General features: G+C 38.7%; 1 protein-coding gene across 1 annotated transcript in view; it reads right to left on the reverse strand.

Annotated features, from left to right (window-relative positions):
• Nucleotides 1-23,853, reverse strand: part of LOC150080021 (uncharacterized) — a 187,342-nt gene that overhangs the window by 148,772 nt on the left and 14,717 nt on the right. The window contains exon 2 of the mRNA XM_090383333.1: nt 19,156-22,703. Coding sequence (XP_090239459.1) covers nt 19,156-22,703 — 3,548 coding nt within the window. The remainder of the gene's footprint in view (nt 1-19,155; nt 22,704-23,853) is intronic.

Here is a 23,853-nt window from a genome sequence, read left to right on the forward strand (position 1 = left end):
ATGCATGTTCTACCTCATCAGGAAGAATATCGGGTATGTTGTATGTGTTGCTACTTTGCAATCCATCTTCCCCACTGCTGGCATCATTCCCTTGCTCCTTGTATAATTCTCTATAGTAGTCTTCTGCTATTTGAATTTTGCCTTCTCTGCTGTTAAGTACACCATCGCTATTCTTCAGTTTCAGTATCATTTGTCTTTCTGTATTACTGCTCATGGCTGCTGATTTAAATCCTTTGTTTTCCTTAATGTTTGTTCTACTTTTCTTGTGTTAAATCTTCTTATGTCCTCTCTGAGTCTCTTTCTAATGGCTTTGCATAACTCAGTATACTCAATTTCTCCCTCTCAGTGTTTTTCTTTCTCTTCATTTGTCGTCTTCGGTTCATCATGACAAGTGTTTCTTGACTAATTTTTTCTTCTTTGGATTTCTGTTTCCCTATAGGTTTCTTGGGCTTTATCACTTTCAGAAAGTTGTAATATTCCTCGTCGATATCTTGGTCCTGAGCAGTCTGAAGAAGCTCAAACTTGTTCTTAAGTTCCAGTACATACTGCTTTTTCTACTCCTCTGTTATCTCAAAGACCTTTGTATTATTTACTCGAGTCAGTTTTTTCCTTTCCTTTCCTACATCAAGTGTACATCTTACCATTCTCTGATCACTTCCAACATTTACCTTATTCAGGACGGTAACATCATTCACAATATATCTTCTGTTAGTGAGGGTGAAGTCGATTTCATTAGTTGTTAATCCATTTGGACTCTTCCATGTCCACTTTCTGTTCACCCTTTTCTTGAAAAAAGTGTTCATTACTGACAGTCCTTGAGATTCTGCAAATTCCACAAGTCTTTCACTTCTTTTCTTTCTTTCACAAATTCCAAAATTTCCTATAATTCCTCTTTCTGCGCTGTTTTGCTTTTTTCCAACCTTAGCATTGAAGTCCCCCATAATAATAGTGTAGTGGGTTTTCTGCTCATCTAGAAGACTCTCAATTTCGGTGTACATTTCTTCAACCTCTTCATCATCATGGTTCGATATTGGTGCATAAATCGTTATAATCTTTAGCTTGTACCGCTTAGAAATCTTGAGTATTAGTCTTGACACCCTTGGTGATGTACTTTTGAATTCCAAAATGTTGTTTTTAAAATCTTTATGGACCAGAAACTCAACTCCACCTTCACTCCTTTTACTGTTTCCATTGGTGTACGATTGGACTCTATCCTATAAATATATTTGTCCAAGACCCTCTGGGCGTATCCACACTTCCTGAGGTCTGCCGTGACTCTGCAAATTTCCATTTCCTTATCCTCGGGTGTACTACAGTGGGTTCCCACCCTATTCAACAATGCTCTGGCTACACTATTCTTATGATGATAAGCCTGTGCCGAGCTGTAATGAACATACTGGCCATGGCACATAGGCTTTCTATAAATTGTTGTCTTTATTCTAGACCCATCTCTGCTAACAAGGACATCCAGAAACGGGAGGGACCCAGCTTTTTCCACCTCCGAGATGAATTGTATAAATGGGGAGAAGCTGTTAAGTAAATTGAGCACTTCATCTTCCTTCCCCTTTTTTAAAATGGTGAACGTATCTTCCACATATCTCCTCCACTCGTGCATGGGAAATCCAACTGATGAAACACCCTGGTTTCTAGTTCCTCCATAGCCAAATTGGCCACAATGGGGGAACCCATGGCCTGCTTGTACATAAATTTTTGAAATATCATGGTAGTGCTAGCGAGGAAAAACTCAACGACTTTACAAATATCACTGATACTTAATAAACATCTAGCACTTAAAGTATCATCCTGTTCCAAGGCCAATCTTACACAATGCACCCCATGTCCACTAATGGGGATACATGTGAAGAAAGATACAACATCAAACGAGATCATAAGTTCATCTTTACCTATAGACTGGCTTCTTATAAAGTTTACAAATTCCTTGCTATCTTTAACTACTAAACTGGAGCGTCCCACTATAGAAGAAATAATTCTAGTTCAAAATCCGAATAAGGCATAGGTGGGACTACACACAAACGATACTATTGGTCTCAATGGAATGCCCACCTTGTGCATCTTTGGGAGGCCATAGAACAGGGGTATTCGACATCCTGAGGTATGAAGAGTCCAATAAACTTCTTTAGTTATTTTACCAGCCTTATGCCAGCCCTGTATGATGTTATTAACTTGTCTCTCCAAACCAGCTAACGGATTTCGATGCGTAACTTTAGTTTTACAGGATACCAACATATATAAAGTTACCCATCCAAATCTGTTAGCTGGTTTGGAAAGACAAGTTAATAACATCATACAGGGCTGGCACAGACTTATCATCATAAGGCTGGTAAAATAACTAAAGAAGTTAATTGGACTCTTCGTGCCTCAGGATGTCAAATACCCCGGGTCCATGGCCTCCTAAAGATGCACAAGGTGGGCATTCCATTGAGACCAATAGTATTGTTTGTGGGTAGTCACACCTATGCCTTATCCGGATTTTTAGCTAGAATTATTTCTCCTATAGTGGGATGCTCCAGTTTAGTAGTTAAAGATAGCAAGGAATTTGTAAACTTTATAAGAAGCCAGTCTCTATAGGTGAAGATGAACTTATGATCTCGTTTGACCTTGTATCTTTGTTCACATGTATCCCCATTGGACATGGGGTTCACTGTGTAAGGTTGGCCTTGGAACAGGATTATACCTTAAGTGCTAAATGTTTATTAAGTATCGATGATATTTGTAAAGGCGTTGAGTTTTGCCTCGCTAGCACTACCATGATCTTTCAAAAAGTTATGTACAAGCAGGTCCATGGCACGGCCATGGGTTCCCTCATTAGTGCCATTGTGGCCAATTTGGCCATGGAGGAACTGGAAACCAGGGTGTTTCATCAGTTGGATTTCCTCATGCGCGAGTGGAGGAGATATGTGGACGATACGTTCAACATTTTAAAAAAAGGGGAAGGAAGATGAAGCGCTCAATTTACTTAACAGCTTCTCTCCATTTATACAATTCACCTCGGAGGTGGAAAAAGCTGGGTCCCTCCCGTTTCTGGATGTCCTGGTTAGCAGAGATGGGCTAGAATAAAGACAACGATTTATACAAAGCCTATATGCCATGGCCAGTATGTTCATTACAACTCGGCACAGGCTTATCATCATAAGAATAGGGTAGACAGAGTGTTGTTGAATAGGGTGGGGACCCACGGTAGTACCCCCAAGGATAAGGAAATGGAAATTTGCAGAGTCATGACAGACCTCGGGAAGTGCGGGTACCCCCAGAGGGTCTTGGACAAATATATTTATAGGGTAGAGTCCAATCGTAGGGAGTCGCCTGCACCTATGGCTACAGCATACATTCCTTACTATTCAGGCCTTTCAGAACGTATTGTACGGGCACTGCGGGAGTGTCAGATCCGCTGTGTGCAATTTCCGGGACGGAGATTGCACACAGTAGTGTCTCAAGTTAAAGATCCCATAGCCCAAAACTATACTAATAGTGTGGTCTATGAGATCAAGTGCCCAGATTGTGAGGAGTGTTATGGGCACAATCTGGGCACTTGATCTCATAGACCACACTACTAGTGCCCAGATTGTGAGGAGTGTTATGTGGGGGAGATGGGGCGGTGTCTAAAAGACCGTCTGGGGGAGCATATAACTGCTATCAAGACTGCTAATTATGCGAGGTCTGCTGTGGCAGAGCATTGGAGAAGCAGCATCGGATCTCCCCTGAAGACTCGGTCATCACGGACCGTGCCCATGGATTTTGGGAACGCAAGTGGCTCGAGAGCTTGCAAATCGGTTTGTTATTGTTATTTGGTTTTTAGGAGCATTAACAACTAAGGCCATATTGCTCCGGGATATGCAGCGGTCATTCCCTGACCTTTCCGCATCCTTCGTATTTTGTGGTGACGGGCTCGAACCCCGGTCTAATCAAGAAGCGTGTGCTACGCACTGCTGCTCCTTCCCACCTGGCTACGGAGGCTTACGAATCGGTTCATCCAGTCGTAATACTGTTAGCAGGGATAGGGGGGGATATGTTTACACCCCCTGTTTGAGGTGGTTGTCCTCAGATGGGATGATCGGTTCTGTTTGACATGCTCCCGAGCCACTTCCGTTTCTGATGCGTGCATGGGGAATGCCGACCATGTGTCTGATGGATCACATGCATGAGTGCCATGGGCCTGTTACTTAAGGATGTTTCATTGCAGTAATAATACACTGTTGAAGAAGGAGACAGCAGTCTCCGAAAGCTTCGGTATATTTTTAACTATTTTTAATGATTTTAGCCTTGCTTTTAATTGTTTTATCGTAGTTTATTTTATTGTAATTTATTGCAATATTTTAGTCTTCCGATAGTGTATCACAGTATTTTAATATATTTTATTAGATTTGATTCCTGTATATTTTTATTTTTATAGTAAAATTTTAATTCCTTGGCTTGAGAAGGGAAATTCCATACTGCAATAATTAAAGTCAAATGACTTGAATTATTGCAGTATGGAATTTCCCCGCCCCATAGGCCAGTTTTAAGATATAATGGAAAGTCTTACCTGACCAATTTGATTGGATACTATGATGTAGTCACAAAGGAACTGGATGCAGGGAATAACTTTGGTATCATTTATTTGGATCTTAGAAAGGATTTTCATACTGTTGCACATGGAAGACTGCTGATCACATTGCAGCAGTGTGGCATTGGCGACAAATTGCTGCTATGAATAAAGGGTTGGTTGAGTGGGAGAAGACAGAGAGTGGTAATCAATGGTTAGTGCTCATCGTGGACTAATGTTATTAGTGGAGTCCCGCAGGGTTCAGTGTTGGGTCCACTGTTGTTTTCTGTATTTATAAATGATATTGATGATTGTATATCAAGCTTAATGTCCAAGTTTCCAGACGATACGAAGGTTGGCAGGGTTAAGGACAATAATGACAGTATGTTGCTGCAACAGGATCTAGAAATGTTGAGCAGATGGGCTGAGAGGTGGCAAATGAAGTTTAACATTGAAAAATGTAAAAAATGTAAACCCAGAGTCACGTATTAACTCTGTGGTACCACACTGACAGTCGTAGAGAGCGAAAAGGACCTGGGGGTAATTGTGCAGGCAGATATGAAGTTTTCTGAGCAGTGCAGACCGGGCTCCAAGAGTAGCTCATGGTGTCTTGTCAATGATATACAGGAATTTTTCTAGCACAGATAAGGAGGTGATTATTCCCTTGTATAAGGAAATTGTCAGGCCACACCTTGAGTACTGTATACAGGTCTAGTGGCTCATTTAAAAAGGATGTAGAGCTGTTGGAATGAGTACAGAAAAGGACAACAAGATTAGTGAATGGAACAAAGGGTTGCTCTTACGAAGAAAAACTTAAGTTTTTCAAATTACAGTGTCTGGAGACTCGGCACCTGCAAGGTGATCTGATTGAGGTGTATAAAGCCTTGAATGGTTTGAGCATGCTCAATGCTGATGGGATTCCTCCTCAAGCTCAGAATAATCACCTGAGAGGGCATAAATTCAAATTGAGGAAAGACAGATGTATGATAGATGTGTGGAAGTTTGCCTATAGCCAGCGGGTAGTTGGTTGGTGGAACAGACTTCCATCCTTTGTTGGGGAAGTTGATAGCCTAAATAAATTTAAGGTTGGGTTGGACAGGTATTTGGAATGAAAGGAGGGGTGAAATGGGTGAGTTTTTTTTTTTTTTTTTTTGGCTGATGCTGCATAAGCCTGCTTTCTTGCATCATGTGCCTCTACTAATGCTAATGCTAATATTCAGGTAATCAAATGCTGATTACATCCTCACTCTTGCTTTGTGATATATATAAGGAGTCATGAATTTAAATCGAAAAAGGATATTATAAGATAGATGCTTTCGGAAAGTTTGTAGCAGCATATTTTTAATTTAAGCACAATTTAGAGAGAAATTTTTGGAAGTTTTTAGAGCGGTAACAAAATCTTCCAACTGTCCCATAAAACATATAATCGAAGCTCTTTAAAGCAAAACTCTTTTAATGTCCCAATACATTATAATATCCTATGTGGTTGGTCCTGGCTAATTTGTCATTAACCTAATGCTATTTTACATTCAGTAGTATAACGACATTAAAAATGAAAGGATTTCTCTATAACAACCATAAATTTCTACCTCTTAATCTGAATTTTTAATTTTCTATTACAATATTTGCATTTAAAAATGACAAAAGTATATTGAAGTAATTGATGAGCTTTTTTTTTTTTTTTTTTTATGAAAACCCCAAACACAAAAGGTATCAAAACCTATAGTACTTAGTACTGTGCATGGGTTGAAGGATAAGTATGGGGGGAGGGGGATACCAGAAACTTTGCTCTAGAGACTAAACATGGATTTCACCACTTCAAGCCTCCAATAATCAAAGCAAAGTGGTGGTATTTCACAGGTTGATGAAAGTCATCTACCACCTGAAACTAAGATTTCCCACACTCTTTTCTCACAGCACGATAATGAAATGGAATTTCATTAGTTAGTGTGTATGTTTATTGGTATGGCTCCAAGAAAGCATATAGCTGTGCCAACTGCAGATAAAATTAGAATTTTGCAAGCTGTAGATAATGGTGTGCATTCTAAGACTGATATCAGCAAACAGTTCAGCATTCCTAAGAGTATTCCGTTCACTACTCTGAAAGATCGGAAAAAGATTGAACGCTTAGAGAAATCTGCTGCACTGGGTAGGATTCAAGCAGGCAAAGGATCCAGATTATTTTGAAAAGGTACTTTTGGAATGACTAATGATGATGTGTGCAAAAAACGTGGATAGTAATCTTTTAAAAGCCAAGGCTGAATCATTTCAACATCAAATGATATTGAAGAATTTAAAGGTTCAAATGGATTGTTCCAGAAATTTAAGACTTGTTGTGGCCTAAGTGGATCGTGTGTGGCGAAAGTGGATCGCTGGACACTGATGCTACAAAGGAATGGAAGTAAAATCATTTAAAAAATATTTTGCTGACATACGACCACAATGACGATGAAACTGAACTCTTTCTTAAATTGCTACATACATTTAAAAGTAGCAATTTAAAACACTTACATTTAAAGGCGAGAAATGTAGTGGTAGAAAAAACACTAAACAATGGATTACCATTCTCCTAGCAGCAAACGTGTGGTACTGAGAAGCTTCCTCTTTTAATAATTGGGAAAGCCTCAATACTTTAAAGGCATCACTGATTACATATCGTGCAAATCAAAATGCATGGATCAGAGACTTAGATCACAGGATGAGCGAGAAGAATAGAAAAATTTTTCTGTTTGTGGATAACTGTAGTCCTCATTGTTAGATAAATGATATACGTGCACTCACTGCCAAGTACCTACCACCAAATATGGCATCAGTTTTTCAGCCACTTGATCAAGGTATAAACCTGTGTTTTAAGAAAAACTACTGAAGAATGCTATTAAACAAAATTGTGCTATGCCTTGAAAGCAAAATTCAATGCAAAATCAACATCTTGCAGGCAGTGTGTTTCAGCATTAGCATTAGTTGAGGCATATGATGCAAGAAAGCAAGCTTATACAGCATAAGGCAAAAAAAAAAAAAAAAACACCTTTCCTTCCCATTTCACTCATCCAGTCACTCCAAATGTTTGTCTAGTTCAGCCTTAAATTTATTTAAGCTATCAACTTCTTCAACAACAGATGGAAGTTTGTTACAGCAATCAACTACCCGTTGGCTAAAGGCAAACTTCCGCACATCTATTCTACAACTGTCTTTCCTCAATTTGAATCTATGTCCCCCCTCAGGTTCTTAGTCTGAGCAAGCAGAAGTATCCCGTCAGCATTGAGCCTACTCAAACTATTCAAGGCCTTATACCACCTCAATCAGATCACTCTGCATGTGCGTAGTCTCCAGATGCTGCAACTTTCAGAACTTAAGCCTTTCTTTATAAGCGCATCCTGTTCCTCTCACCAATTTTGTTGCCCTTCTTTGTACTCGTTCTAGTAACTCTACATCCTTCCTAAAATGAGACCTCCAGACCTGTATACAGTACTCAAGGTGTGGCCTGACCACTGCTTTATACAAAGGGATAATCACCTCGTTGTCTCTGCTAGGAAAAAAGCATGGGATGAAGTTGATGAAAAAGTGATTGCCAACTGCTTCAAACATGCTGGATTTACTGCCTTGAATGATGCAATTTGTGAAGTTTCACATGTTCACTCCTCTATTAACTGCAAAGAACAGACCAATAATAGAGAAGAAATATTTGAGCATGTGTGCCATCACATAAACTTACAGGAAAACCTAAGCTTTAAAAAATTAAGCAAAAGTGGATATGAACATTGAATGTTTCAGGATATGCATGAAGAGGAACTCACTGTCACGAAATTGTTGAAATTAAACATAAGAAATGCACTTAGGGTGGATGGGACCTATCCAGTTATATTAAAGGACACAGACAAAGGAAGTAAGCAGACCCTTAGCCATGATTATTAGGGCATCCTTGGACTCAGAGGAGGTCCCCACCTAAGATTTACTTAATTTAATATCTGGTTTCTATTGTAACAATAATTCAAACTCAGAATTGTTTATTAGCAAATTGTATTGGAATATTGGTAATTATATTTATAATATATTCAAATTTGTAACCCTTTCTATTTTCTGTTTCCCCAATAGCATGGACTGATGATGGGTATCGGTAAAATACCTGAAACATCACCTTAATGTATAGTTTAGGCGAATAGCTTAATAAACTTTATTATTAATTTCACGTGGTATAAGAGTGGTATATATAGTAATAATCATAATTTTCTTGTTTAATACTTAGTACATATTACAAATAAAATTATACTACAGTAGACTTCTGAAATAACGGCACCTTAGGGAATTCAAGATGCTGTTATTTCGAATGCAATTTTATTAACTGCATATAAAAAAATAAACATGTTGATGATCCAATGTTATATTCTGCCATTAATACACCTTTCTTTATGACCAATTGTATTTTCTTTATTATATAAAGTTTAATCTGTGCGGGTAGCACAGTGGTATCGTCACCGTCCTCCCCACATCGGGTGGAAAAGGCCCGGGCTCGAATCCCGTTGATGATGCAACGTTCTTTTATAGGCTTTTTTTTCACTCCACAGTTCATATGAGTTAGTGGGTCTCAGACATAGATAGCAAGGTTTTCCCCTCAAAAACTGGGGTTTTTCATCCAGCAAAATGGGCAAACCAACCAAATAACACATGCAATTTACAGACACAATACACATGGGTATATGAATTAACATTCTGGGTGATCCTAATGTAATAGTTTGGATTATATAAGTTTGTCACTAAGCTGTTGTTCTTCTTTTCTTCTCTGTATGGGGTTTAGCATTAGTAGAGACATTTGATGCAAGAAAGCAAGCTTATGCAGCATCAGCCAAAAAAAAAAAAAAAAAACCACTCCCACTTCACCCCTCTGTTCGTTCAAAATACCTGTCCAGCTGAGCCTTAAACTTATTTAGGCTATCAACCTCCACCACAAGGGATGGCAGTCTGTTCCACCAACCAACCACTCGCTGGCTAAAGGCAAATTTCCGCATGTCTATCCTACATCTGTCTTTCCTCAATTTGAATTTATGCCCTCTCAGGTGATTATTCTGAGCGAGAGGAAGAATCCCATCAGCATTGAGCATGCTCAAACCATTCAATGCTTTATACACCTCTATCAGATCACCTCGCTGGTGCCTAGTCTCCAGACACTGTAATTTGCAAATCTTAAGCCTTTCTTCGTAAGAGCACCCCTTTATTCCATTCACTAATCTTGTTGCCCTTCTCTGTACTCGTTCCAGCAGCTCTACATCCTTCTTGAAATGAGGCCTCCAGGCCTGTATACAGTACTCTAGGTGTGGCCTGACCATTGCCTTATACAAGTGAATAATCACCTCCTTATCCCTGCTAGAAAAATTCCTATATATCATTGACAATACACCATGAGCTACTCTTGCAGCCCGTCTGCACTGCTCAGAGAACTTCATATCTGCCTGCACAACCACCCCCAGGTCCCTTTCATTCTCTACCACTGTCAGTGTAATACCACAGAGTTGATACGTTGCTCTGGGGTTGCTGTTTCCCATGTGTAGTACTTTACATTTGTCAATGTTAAACTTCATTTGCCACCTCTCAGCCCACCTGCTCAACCTTTCCAGATCCTGTTGCAGCAGCATAGTGTCAGTAGTGTCCTTGACAACCCTGCCTACCTTTGTTTATTGACTTTAGGAACCATAGTGAGGGGTTTTTAATTTAAAATAAATGTAAAACAGAGGTATAATCCATGGTATCAGTACAGAATTCACTTTGAAAATGGAGAACATAAACAAATACAGTAATGACGTGACTTGCAGTTTTCTTTTTTCGGCACTGCAAGACATCTGTGCTGTATGCATACATCTAATCTCAATGTGCCGTTATTTCAAATGTGCTGTGATTTGGGATACCATTATTTCGACGGTCTACTGTATATTTTATTAGTAGATTTACATTAAATGTTAAAGCTTTTACTTAATTTGTTGCTGATTTCATGAACAATCGATATAACGTCCTTCCGATATAATGACCAATTTTCTCATTCCCCTGGGGGGGGGGGTCATTACATAGAGCTTTGACCATATTACAATATTACAATTCTTTTTTTTAAATCTATCATATCTGGAAGTTAGTATCAGTATGTTTACTCATGTAATAAGTTATACCTAATTCTTTCAATATAAATAAAAAACAGTGTGTGTGTACCCGTATGCACAAAAGATGTTTTATTTTATGTGAAAACATCCTTAGGAAATGTATACTTGAGATTGTATTTTGAACACTTTTCACAATTCGATAGTAGATGATGAAAGAAAATCAAAACCGCTTAAATTTTAAAAATCGAACAGCTAGAACCGAAAAATTATGAACAATGTAATGTTTTATGCTCATGCCCACCACTTACTCTATCAAATCAACGTTAGTGATTGCGTTTAGTCATCATCATTTAGGAAGTGATATCATTTGCAACTCTCATTTTTGTCACCAATCGGTTTTACTTCAGTATGAAATATTTAGCATTAGTAGAGGCATATGATGCAAGAAAGCAAGCTTATGCAGCATCAACCAAAAAAAAAAAAAAACACTTCACCCCTCCGTTCGTTCGAAATACCTGTCCAGCTGAGCCATAAATTTATTTAGGCTATCAAATTCCACAAGGGATGGAAGTCTGTTCCACCAACCAACTACCCGCTGGCTAAAGGAAAATTTCCGTACATCTGTCCTACATCTGTATTTCCTCAATCTGAATTTACGTCCTCTCGGGTAATTATTCTGAGCAAGAGAAAGAATCCCATGGGCATTGAGAATACTCAAACCATTCAAGGCTTTATACACCTCTATCAGATCACCTCGCCGATGCCTAGTCTCCAGACACAGTAATTTGCAGAACTCAAGCCTTTCTTCGTAAGAGCGACCCTTTGTTCCATTGACTAATCTTGTTGCCCTCTCTGTACTCGTTCCAGCAGCTCTACAACCTTCTTGAAATGAGGCCTCCAGACCTGTATACAGTACTCAAGGTGTGGCCTAACCATTGCTGTATACAAGGGAATAATCACCTCCTTATCCCTGCTAGAAAAATTCCTGTATATCATTGACAAGACACCATAAGCTACATTGCAGCTCGTCTGCACTGCTCAGAGAACTTCATATCTGCCTGCACAATTACCCCTCAGGTCCTTTTCATTTTCTACCACTGTCAGTGTAGTACCACAGAGTTGATACGTTGCTCTGGGGTTGCTGTTTCCCATATGTAGTACTTTACATTTGACAATGTTAAACTTCATTTGCCACCTCTCAGCCCATCTGCTCAACCTTTCCAGATCCTGTTGCAGCAGCATAGCGTCAGTAGTGTCCTTAACAACCCTGCCAATCTTTGTATCATCTGCAAACTTGGACATTAAGCTTGATATACCCTCATCAATATTCTCCAAATAGGCCTCTGGGGTTGTGTATATTCATAATATAGTTTTAAGTATTTTTCACCAACCGTATGTTGAAATGACAACATAAAACGAAAGCCAAAATTTGATAACTTTATATAATTAAGCTTAGAATAAATTACTATTTGCAGTGGATATAAAACAATTAAAATATCATAAAACACAATAAAATATACCAGGTTAAAAGCGATAATATGTCTGAAGCTTTCGAAGGATCCACCTTCTTTCTCAATAGTACACTTTTTTTACTTTACAGTGCAACTTTAAATACCCGCAGGTTCACGGCACATGTCACGTGATTCGATGGCACGCGCACTGATCTCCTGCATGTCGGAACCGGAAGTGGCTCGGGAGCGTGTCAGGTGGAATCGTTCATCCCCTCTAAGGATCGCTGCCTCAAAGAGGGGATGGATACGCATACCCCTGTCTCTATTAATATTGTTCTCAATGGAACAAATCCGCAAGCTCTGGAGCCACTTGCGAATTAGTTCCATTGAGAACAATATTAATAGAGACAGGGGTATGCGTATCCATCCCCTCTTTGAGGCAGCGATCCTTAGAGGGGATGAACGATTCCACCTGACACGCTCCCGAGCCACTTCCGGTTCCGACACGCACGAGAACAGTGCGCTTGTCATCGAATCCCGTGACATGTGCCGTGAACCTGCGGGTATTTAAAGTTGCACTGTAAAGTAAAAAAGCGTACTGTTGAGAAAGAAGGTGGAGCCTTTAGCATTAGCATTAGTAGAGGCATTTGATGCAAGAAAGCAAGCTTATGCAGCATCAGCCAAAAGAAAAAAAAAAAAAAAAGTAACATAAATAAATAAAAAATAATCACTTCCACTTCACCCCCCCTGTTCGTTCGAAATACCTGTCCAGCTGAGCCTTAAACTTATTTAGGCTATCAACTTCCACGACAAGGGATGGAAGTCTGTTCCACCTACCAACCACACGCTGGCTAAAGGCAAATTTCCGCACATCTATCTATCCTACATCTGTCTTTCCTCAATTTGAATTTATGCCCTCTCAGGTGATTATTCTGAGCAAGAGGAAGAATCCCATCAGCATTGAGCATGCTCAAACCATTCAAGGCTTTGTACACCTCTATCAGATCACCTCGCTGGTGCCTAGTTTACAGACACTGTAATTCTCAAAACTTAAGCCTTTCTTCATAAGAGCACCCCTTTGTCCCATTTACCAATCTTGTTGCCCTTCTCTGTACTCGTTCCAGCAGCTCTACATCCTTCTTGAAATGAGGCCTCCAGGCCTGTATACAGTACTCTAGGTGTGGCCTGACCATTGCCTTATACAAGGGAATAATCACCTCCTTATCCCTGCTAGAAAAATTCCTATATATGATTGACAATACACCATGAGCTACTCTTGCCGCCCGTCTGCACTGCTCAGAGAACTTCATATCTGCCTGCACAACCCCCCCCAGGTCCCTTTCATTCTCTACCACTGTCAGTGTAGTACCACAGAGTTGATACGTTGCTCTGGGGTTGCTGTTTCCCATATGTAGTACTTTACATTTGTCAATGTTAAACTTCATTTGCCACCTCGAAGCCCATCTGCTCAACCTTTCCAGATCCTGTTGCAGCAGCATAGTGTCAGTAGTGTCCTTGACAACCCTGCCAACCTTCGTATCGTCTGCAAACTTGGACATTAAGCCTGATATACCATCATCAATATCATTTATAATACAGAAAATAATAAAGGACCCAATACTGAACCCTGAGGGACTCCACTAATAACATTAGTCCACGATGAGCAGCGTCCATTGATTACCACTCTCTGTCTTCTCCCCCTCAACCACCCCTTTATCCATAGCAGCAATTTGCCTCCAATGTCACACTGCTCCAATTTGTGCAGCAGTCTTCCATGTGCAACAGTATCAAAAGCCTTTCTAAGATCCAAGTATATAATATCAAAGTTATTCCCTGCATCCAGTTCTTTATGACTGCATCATAGTATCCAATCAAATTGGTCAGGCAAGACTTCCCCTTAACAAAACCATGCTGTGTCCTAGCTATAACTGAAGTCTTGTCTAGATGATCCTGCAGTGCTTCTTTAACCAGTGCCTCCATTAATTTTCCGGGAACAGAAGTTAAACTCACAGGTCTATAATTACTTGTGTCAGCCTTTGATCCTCCTTTGTGAATTGGGGTCACATTTGCACATCTCCAGTCCATGGGTACCTCCCCTGAGTCCAAGGAAGCTCTCATAATTATGGCTAAGGGTTTGCTTACTTCCTTTGCTGCCTCCTTTAATATAACTGGATAGATCCCATCCACCCCAGGTGCTTTTTTTGTGTTTATCTTCAACAATTTCTCCTCCACTTTGCTCTCAGTTATTACAAGATTCTCTAGCTTACTGCTAGAGTTGAATACACCTCTGGCATTCCCCTCGCTGAATAACTCCTCATGTGTGAATGTCGATGCAAAATATTCATTTAGTTTGTTAGCTACCTGAGCAGGGTCATCAACAGTTGACCCATCGATATCAAGTGGACCAATCTGATTCATCCCCTTCCTTCTAGAGTTTACATAAGTAAAGAACTCTTTGCTGATTTTCTTTGCATCCCTTGCCAAGGATCTCTCGTAATCTGCCTTCGCCTGCCTAACCTCCTTTGTAACTTGGTTACAGATCAACTTGTATCTATCATAGGCGTCTGTGTCACGTGTTAATTTGTATGTATCCCAAGCATTTTTCTTCTCTGCCATATGCCTCATTAGTTCATCTGACATCCATTTTGCCCTAAACCTTGAACAATATTTCTTAGTTGGTATGTAAAGCCTAGTAGCTTCCAAGATAAGTTCTTTGAATGCTTCCCATTTTGAATTTGCTGTTGGCAATATCATCAGTTGATCCCACTGTATAGAATTTAAATACTGTCTCAGTCCTTTGTAGTCGCCTTTACGAAAGCAATACCCCTTCCCTTTACCCCTAATGGTAGTTACCTCTTTGAGTAATTCCCACTTCAGAACACTGTGATCACTGCCACCTAGTGGTTCATTTATCTGCAGATTCTTAATGCATGAAGAATCACTACTGATAATCAAATCAAGAGTATTACTCCCTCTAGTTGCCTCCCGAACATGCTGATGTAGAAAACAATCATCCAATAAATCCACAAAAGCCTTGCTACTGTGTGAGTGACCAGCCCCCAAATTCCAGTCAATATCTGGGAAATTAAAATCCCCCATTATAAGACTCTCTGATTTACTGGCCCACTCTATTTCTCCGAACAGTTTCTTATTATACTCATCAGAGTCATTAGGCCTATAGCACACTCCTACTCTCAATTTTGATCTCCCAATGCTTATGTCACACCAAACTGACTCGACACTGCACTGTCCAGCGATGTCAACTGGCTTCACTTCCTTGGATTTTATGTGTTTTTTAACTAATAGCATAAGCCCTCCTCCCTTCCTATCCTGTCTATCCTTTCTGTAGACATTGTACTCCCCAAATTCCAGTTCTGCATTCCTTATTTCTCTGTGACACCACGTCTCTGAAATCCCCACAATATCTGCCTTTGATGTTTTGAGCAATACCTCAAATTCATCAAATTTATTTACTAAACTCCTAGCATTGGTGTACACGCAAATATACATGCACCTGTTCTTTTTCTTAGCTACCCTAACACAACCCATGTGTTTACTTGTACCCCAATAATTCCCAGCAGTTTCTGAAATATCCTGCATCTTATTTACCAGGCTGCGGCTCATTCCAATAGAAGCAGTGCAAGAATCACTTTCACCTCTGCCAGTGGTTACTGTTAATCTATTAGTCCTTGTATCCCCCCCAATCTAGCAGTTTTCCGACCCACCTAACACTGCCTCGATAGCATCAGCAAACATTCTTGCACCCTTTCTATTTAAGTGTATCCCATCCCTATAGAAGCAGTCTCTCCTGTTAACAAGTACAGACCAGGCTGAAAAAAATTCCACCCCTTGAGCCCTGCACAATCTTTCCAGGGCCGAATTGATCGACAGGGCTCTTATCATATACTCCCTCCTATCGTGTCTGGGCAGAATTGTAGACACTTTCAAATTCAACCCTAATTCACGGCTTTTTTTCATCAGTGACCTGTACTTGTCAAGTAATTCCGCCGGTCTCCCACTCTTAATATCATTAGTGCCAACGTGTACAACTATATCACCTTTTGTGCCTTCGAAAGCTTCAGACATATTATTGCTTTTAACCTGGTATATTTTATTGTATTTTATGATATTTGAATTGTTTTATATCCACTGGAAATAGTAATTTATTGTAAACTTAATTATAAAATTATCAAATTTTGGCTTTCGTTTTATTTTGTCATTTCAACATACGGTTGGTGAAAAATACTTAAAATTATATTATCATCAATATTATTTATAAATACAGAAAACAATAATGGACCCAACACTGAACCCTGAGGGACTCCACTAATAACATTAGTCCACGATGAGCAGTGTCTATTGATTACCACTCTCTGTCTTCTCCCCCTTAACCACCCCTTTATCCATAGCAGCAGTTTGCCTCCAATGCCACACTGCTCCAATTTGTGCAACAGTCTTCCATGTGCAACAGTATCAAAAGCCATTCTAAGATCCAAGTACATTATATCAAAGTTATTCCCTGCATCCAGTTCTTTCGTGACAGCATCATAGTATCCAATCAAATTGGTCAGGCAACTTTCCCTTAACAAAACTATGCTGTGTCCGAGCTATAACTGAAGTCTTGTCTAGATGATCCTGCAGTGCTTCTAGACAAGACATTAGTTCATTTAGTATGAACAATGTAAATGTTTTATCTTCGCACCTGCTACTTACGCTACCAAATCAACGTTAGTAACTGAGTTAGCATCATCTAGGAAGTGACGTCATTTGCGTCATTTCCATCTTTCATTTTCGTTACCAATCTGTTTTACTTCAGTCCAAAAAATTTAGTAGGTGCCGCCAAAGATGTTTTCACATCAAAAAAGGTATATGTGCCAAGCATGCACAGTAGATGTTGTTGTTGTTTAAAAGCTATTGGCGCAAGAACAGCTTAGGCGAGTCCATAGGCTATAATACACCTAGCCTAGGTAGGAGAATTTCGTATATCAGCATATTTTTCACTTTCCTTGTTGTTTATGGCAGAACCAAGATTCTGCTATATATATTTGTGTAGCTTCTCTATAAATGGTATACTATTAATTTTATAGGTTTTGAAAGTATCCAGTTAACTTAAGGAAGGAGAAAACTTCGGTAATATTTGGCCGGTCATCTAAAATTGTTTTAAGTATTAGGTTGTTTTGTTTATTCATTATTGATTGAAAGGCTCTTTGACGTTCTCTATGAAATTTTGGACAGTTCACCATGAAGTGATGTATAGTCAGCGGAACTTAACAGTTTTGGCACTGAAGGGGGGGGGGGTCTTCAACTCTGAGTAGGTAAGAGTGAGTCATATGTGTATGCCCGATTCGCAATCGAGCAAGGATCACTTCTTCCTGTCTATTCGATCGGAAGCTAGTAGACCACGGTCAAAGTGTTTCTTTAATTAGACAACGTTTGTTGTTAGTCTGATCTAGCCAGTGTTGTTCCCATTGTTTTATACTGCTTTGGTGGATTAAGGACTTGTAATCTGTATATGGCATTGTGTGAAAGGCATAATCAGAGGTGGAAGCTTTTTTTGCTGCTTTGTCTGCTCTTTTGTTTCCAGTTATTCCTGTGTGGCCTGGGATCCAGCAGAATCTGATATTGTGATTTCTTTGTAATAGCTTTGATACTGAAAACTGGATATGTTGTAGGATTGGGTGTCCTTTGATATTTGCATTCTGCAAGGCAGTAACAGAGCTAAGCGAGTCCGTGAAAATAATGCTGTTTGCTATCTATTTATGTTTGATTTGGTTTATAGCCATTGAAATGGCTTGTAATTTGGCAGTAAAAATACTGCATTCTTTTGGGAGTTGTTGGACGAAGGTACAATCCTCAAAATGAATTGTAGCTCCTACACAAGATTTAGACCTATCTGTATATATGAAAGTGTGATGTGGATATTGTTTTTTGTATGCTGCATATAACGCGCAGTAGATAGTTTTATGTGAAACATTTTTGGGGAAGCCTAACAATGGACTGTAACGAAAATGTGAGAAAAAAACAGAAATTGTCGATAAATATTTGTATTGTTGCAGTACTAACTGCAGGATTATGACATCATACAATTCATTATATTGCTAACTTCTTCCAAGCCAAGGATTTTTTCACATAAAATAAAATCTTTCATGAGTACAAGGTACACATGCGTTTTTTTTTTGTTTGTTTGTTTTATTGTGTTTTTCTAATTAAGTTCGATGAAATTCAAACTAATGGCATTTGAATTTTGTAAATCAGTCCACTAGAATCCGAGATATCGTACCAGTCACAAAAAATGCATCATGTGCTCTAATCACACTACTACTAGCGATTACTCAGCACAGACTAGTGGGAGCATGGGAAGCACCTCTTGTGGAAGCTGCAGATGACATAATCACTTCCGTGACCAAACACATTTACTCTGTTGTAGGTGCCCCCAAGGATGTTGGGGATTACACATTAAAAATCCTGAAATATATTGGCATATTATATTTATATGCTATGAAGTTTATGAAATTTCACATTTCTACTAATATATTTTTATTATTATAGTTATCTGAAGAGCAAATGTGACTTTCTAAACATTGATTTCTAAACAGGATGCAAAAGATTAATATTCAGACAATTTTGTCTCTCTATTAATTCCAAAAACTTTCTCACAGTACCTTTGATGATATTGTGGGTTTGTTTGTTTGTTATTTGGATTTTAGGAGCATTAGCAACTAAGGCCATATTGCTCCGGGATATGCGGTGGTCATTCCCTGACCTTTCCGCATCCTCCGTATTTGGTGGTGACGGGCTCGAACCCCGGTCTAATCAAGAAGCATGTGCTACGCACTGCTGCTCCTTCCCACCTGGCTACGGAGGCGCCAATGATATTGTGGGAAATGGTTTGGTGAAGAAAGTGATTAAAGCACAAAGGATCTAAAAAAAAAAAAAATGGGATATAAAATTACTGCTATGTCCATGCCAAAATATTAATGTAACATGACAGAAACTATTTAATGGGTTTAAGCTTCAATAAAACACTGTTACAAACTATCATGAAATGTCTGGCCCAAAATAAACAAAATCAACTTACGCTTTTTTTGTTCTTGCTTTTTCTGTAACAGCTGTTCTTTACATTTTCGCATTAAAGGTCTTCTTACACAATTATCTATGGAATGATTTGATGACTTTTGAAATGTTTGTTCCTTGTCCGGCTTTAAGATTTTACTTTCTTCAATTTCATTTGGAAGGTTATCCATGTGATTACTATTCTCTGTTTCAACTGTTGCTAAGGCCCCACTTTGAAAAGTTCCGTTTGATTTTACAGATTTCTCTTTGCTTACTATTTCATTTTTAATATCTCCATTCAGTTTTTCATCATTATTTTCAGTACTTTCACTATTTGCTGGTGAATTTGTATCTTTTATACTATTTTCAGTTTTACGATTAGCTTCATCATCCTCATTTTCTTCACAAAGCCTTTGAATTGCCAGTGCTACAGAATCTGCAATTCCTTGACTAGAGTTTTCATCTTCATCTGATGAAAACGAAGGCGCTTCAGGATTTGGTACAACCATTTCTTTTTGAAGAGTTGAACATCCAAAAAGTGTTGGATCTAAGGACTGGGTTTCATCAAAATTATCTTTATCCTCTTCTTGTAAGGCAGTTTTTTTGTCATTTAATGTTGAAGAATGTATATCTCCTGATCCACTTCTTTCTTCCAAGAGCCACCCTTTACCAGTTTCTTCGATAACATCTTTGTTATTTAAGATAAGTTCTGAAGAATTTCTAGTTTTCATCCCTTTGCTCTGTTTCTGTGTTTTTTCCATATTAGATGATTCAGGCGGTTCACTGTTTCCTTCTAGAAATGTCAAAAAAGATTGTAAAAATCCACTCCCATCTTTAGTACTCCTCTTTGAATCATTTTCTTTTGATGTTCCATCTTCTGCTTCTGAAGCTGAAGATAGTTCTGCCAAAAATCCCAGATCTTCTTCAATGCTATTACACAACTTTGTTTTAGTTTCATCTGAGAGATCTGCTGAATCATCTAGATTGTGGGAACTTGTACACAACTGTTCATCTGGTTTAGATGGCAAACTGTTATTTACTTCAAGATTATTTCCTTCATGTGTAAAGACCCTCAGAGCATTCTGGTCAGAATCTTCACAACTTGAAACTACCCAATTTTCAGATGACACAACTGAAGATGTAAAGCTCAAGTTAGGTATCCGATGATTGGTATCAACCATTTCAGCATCCTGAACAGATTGCTGCTTATTCATATCAACAGATAATGAAACATTGGAGAGATCAACTGGCAAAACATGACCATTCAGCAGTGACTTTTGTTCTTCATCATTGGCAGATTCGGTATGATCTTCTGTAGAGGTAAGTGTATTACTATCTATATGACTTTCATCCGGAGATGATTCAGTAAACTGGCAGTTTGAAGAAATTACAGTTCCTAAGCTACAACCTGACTTTCGTTTTCTTCCTCTTTTACTTTTACTCTTGGTTTTTCGACCTTGATCTAATAAAGATGGAGGAGAATCTGAAGAAAATGCAAAGACATCACATTTTTGTTGTGCACATTGTGAAGATTCCTCTAATGACTCATCTGTCTTGGTTTGTGATTGGCCAACGTTACCTAACTCTGAAAGGTTAAGACCCATATTCTGATCTTCAAACACTGGACCAATTTCAATATTTTCAAACTCATTCTTTTCTACTTTATCCATTTCTATTGGAAGCATGGGTGGAATATGTAAGTCTTTTTGTGGCGATCTATTATCAGTTGCAATGAGATCAGAATCAACAACTGCTAAATCATCTTCTAGTAACTTGGAAGCCGAATCATTTGTGCTGTCATGCATTTCTGATGTTAATGGTGTATTTACAACGCCTACCATATAACTGGCTTCACTGCCATTTTGAGACTGAATACGAACTTGGTTAACAAAATGACTACTATTCATGCTGAGATTACTATTGTCAACAGAATAAACAGAAGGTGATGAATGCTGAGAAATTTCCTGTTTTATTGGAGAATTTGGTCCTGAATGACATGTCCCAGGTGTAGAATAGCAGGCATCATTTGAAGGAGAATTATATAAAATAGTATGGGTAGTTCCAGAAGAACAAGATACGACAGATTTATCTTGACTAAGAACTAAAGAGGTGGGTACATATGCTTGCCCCATAGATGCAGGAGGTGTTGGGTGAGCTGGAGTTGATGCAGGAGCAGGTGTACTCATAGGAGGATAAAGATTTTGTGTGCCTGCAGAATGATGACTGGTAACCAAATGATTAAAATTTTGGTGTGCAGGCCTTGTATTAGTAGTACTTGAAGCTGAATGAGATGGCAAAATGTTAGAATGGGAAGTGCTAGAAGTATAAGGATACATTTCATTTTGGCTGTATGACCTACCATGTTGAGAGTGATGAGTTTGTGAATTGTAAATCACAGAACTACTATTACTTGTGTTACTAGTTATAACTGTCTGACGAGAAACCTGTCCATTTGGAACTTGCGAAGGACCACTTACACTACCATTTGGCACAAAGCTTGTAAAGCTTCCATTGGCACTTGCAGTTGTACTTGGTGTGGCACAGACTTCCTGTTTCTCTACAGCCATATCAAGTGCTCCGAAAGATGACTGCGAGTAACAATATGGAGAAAGTGCCGTACTTCGTTGGACAGATGACTGCATGTTCGAACAATATGACGTGTATGCACCAAAGTCAGATTTTGAACAGGAAGAATAATAACTATCGCTAACTGATGAAAAATATGGATCATTTTGAGGGGTAAGAAGGGTAGAATGTGAAGCATTATTTGGATCCATAAATGAAGAAGGAGGCCGTGCAGGAGAGGGCAAGATACTTCGATACCCACGACCAAGGTCCTGTTCCATAAAAGATGCTGCAGATAAAGATACCCTAGAAGCTTTAGAAACCTGGACGCTAGTTTTATCACTCACCCTTGCCATTAAATGAGACCGCTGAAGGACTGTCTCATGTGGAAGCACACCAAAAGGGCCACAGGTAGGAGGCATAATACCGGAATGCCTCCAAGAACTTGAAGCCATTGATGTGGCAAATAGAGCAGCACTAGAACTAAGTCCAGATCCCCCTCCCAATCCTGTATTAGCATCAGGATTCCGTGAATACGAACCAACACCACAGTGTGCAAATCCACTACGTAAATCAGAAAAGTCATTTTCACGATTCACAGCCTTAAATAAACCACCACCTTGTGAGAAAGAGGAGAGGTGTCCCTTAGCAGATGGTTGAAATGAAGCTGAAAGAAGACTGGGATCATAATTTGTAGGAAAAAGGCCAGAAGTATTAAAAGAAGATGCATCAGCACGGTTTGTTGCTTGTGAATGGTTTAAATTATGTGAAGCTGCTAACAGAAAGTGATGGGTACTGGCAGCATTGCCATATCCACTGATGTGGTCTTGTCGCTGAAGAGAAGTAGACAAGGCTAAATCATTTAACTGGGATGGTTGTGTTAGAGCACTTGGTGGGGGGTTCATTGATGTCCCAAGACGTGAGAAATGTTGACTGTATGCAGACCATGAACCTGGATCCATGGTTACCACACCAAGGAAGAAGTAACTATCCAGTAGCACAGGAGAGCTGTAAATAAAAAAAAAAAGAAAAAAAATTAAATTAAATGACAATGTTTCTGACTGCTATTAAAATATTACTATATAGTGTAATGCAATGTACATTTAAATATAACACAAAGCAGTACTAAAAGTTAAAAGGAAAAAAAACTAAAGATGGCAGAGAATGACACATTGAATATAAGTAATGACTTTTCAATAGTTCCATATGAAAAGAAATGCTGAACAAGAAATTCTGAAAGAAGATGTACAAAATAAAATATCTACACTTTATATGTATATATAAAATGTAAGCTAGTATGTATACACAGAGATAAAGCATACGGAAAGAGTAGCTAAGTAAAATAAAAATTCTGAACAAAATAGAAATATGGTATTAGTATTAGTAGTGGAAACTAATGTAAGGAAACAAGCTTATATAGTATCAGCCAAAAAAAACTAGCCACCTCATCTGTCCATCCCACTAATAATACATCTAATCCTTTCTTATACTTATTTAAACTACCCGTTTTCACAAAACCAGATGGTAGTTTGGTAACAAGGCAATAATTATGATCCAAAAATCGTAAATACTTCATTGCTGAAAGAAAAAAATTTTGCACACCCTTTTGCATACACTTTTTTTCAATTTAAGTGTATGTCCCCTTACATGTGTTGTACAAGAAAGAGTAAAAATGCCATTTTGTTTTATTCAATCCATTCAACCTGGTTTATAATGGTTTATTCAATCCATTCAACCTGGCTTAATGGTTTATTCAATCCATTTAACCAGCAGTATCACCCTTTTTGTGACACAAGCGACATCAGTCTGCTGACAGGCCCCAGATTACAACTTTAATATTTGAAAAAAAGCTTAAATTTGAAAGATAAAAAAATTAATTCTTTTAATTAGTCGGAAAAAAAAATTTTAAATTTATAATTTAAAAATTTTTTTGAATTGTGCTTTTGGTGTACTAGTTCAGAGAGATAAGGAGGTGATTAACCCAATTGTATAAGGCAATCGTCAGGCCACATCTTGAGTACTGCTTACAGATTTGGAGGCCTCATTTTAGGAGAGTCCAATCCTGGAAATAAGTATGCTTTGTTGGTTGTCATAGATTGGACACCCATTTAATAAGCATCTCCAATCATCGGGTGCACTGCAGGTACAGTATGGGTTG

Source organism: Mastigoproctus giganteus, chromosome 10 (assembly GCF_048544385.1).
Source record: "Mastigoproctus giganteus isolate SK-2022 chromosome 10, ASM4854438v1, whole genome shotgun sequence".
NCBI classification, from domain to species: Eukaryota; Metazoa; Arthropoda; class Arachnida; order Uropygi; family Thelyphonidae; genus Mastigoproctus; species Mastigoproctus giganteus.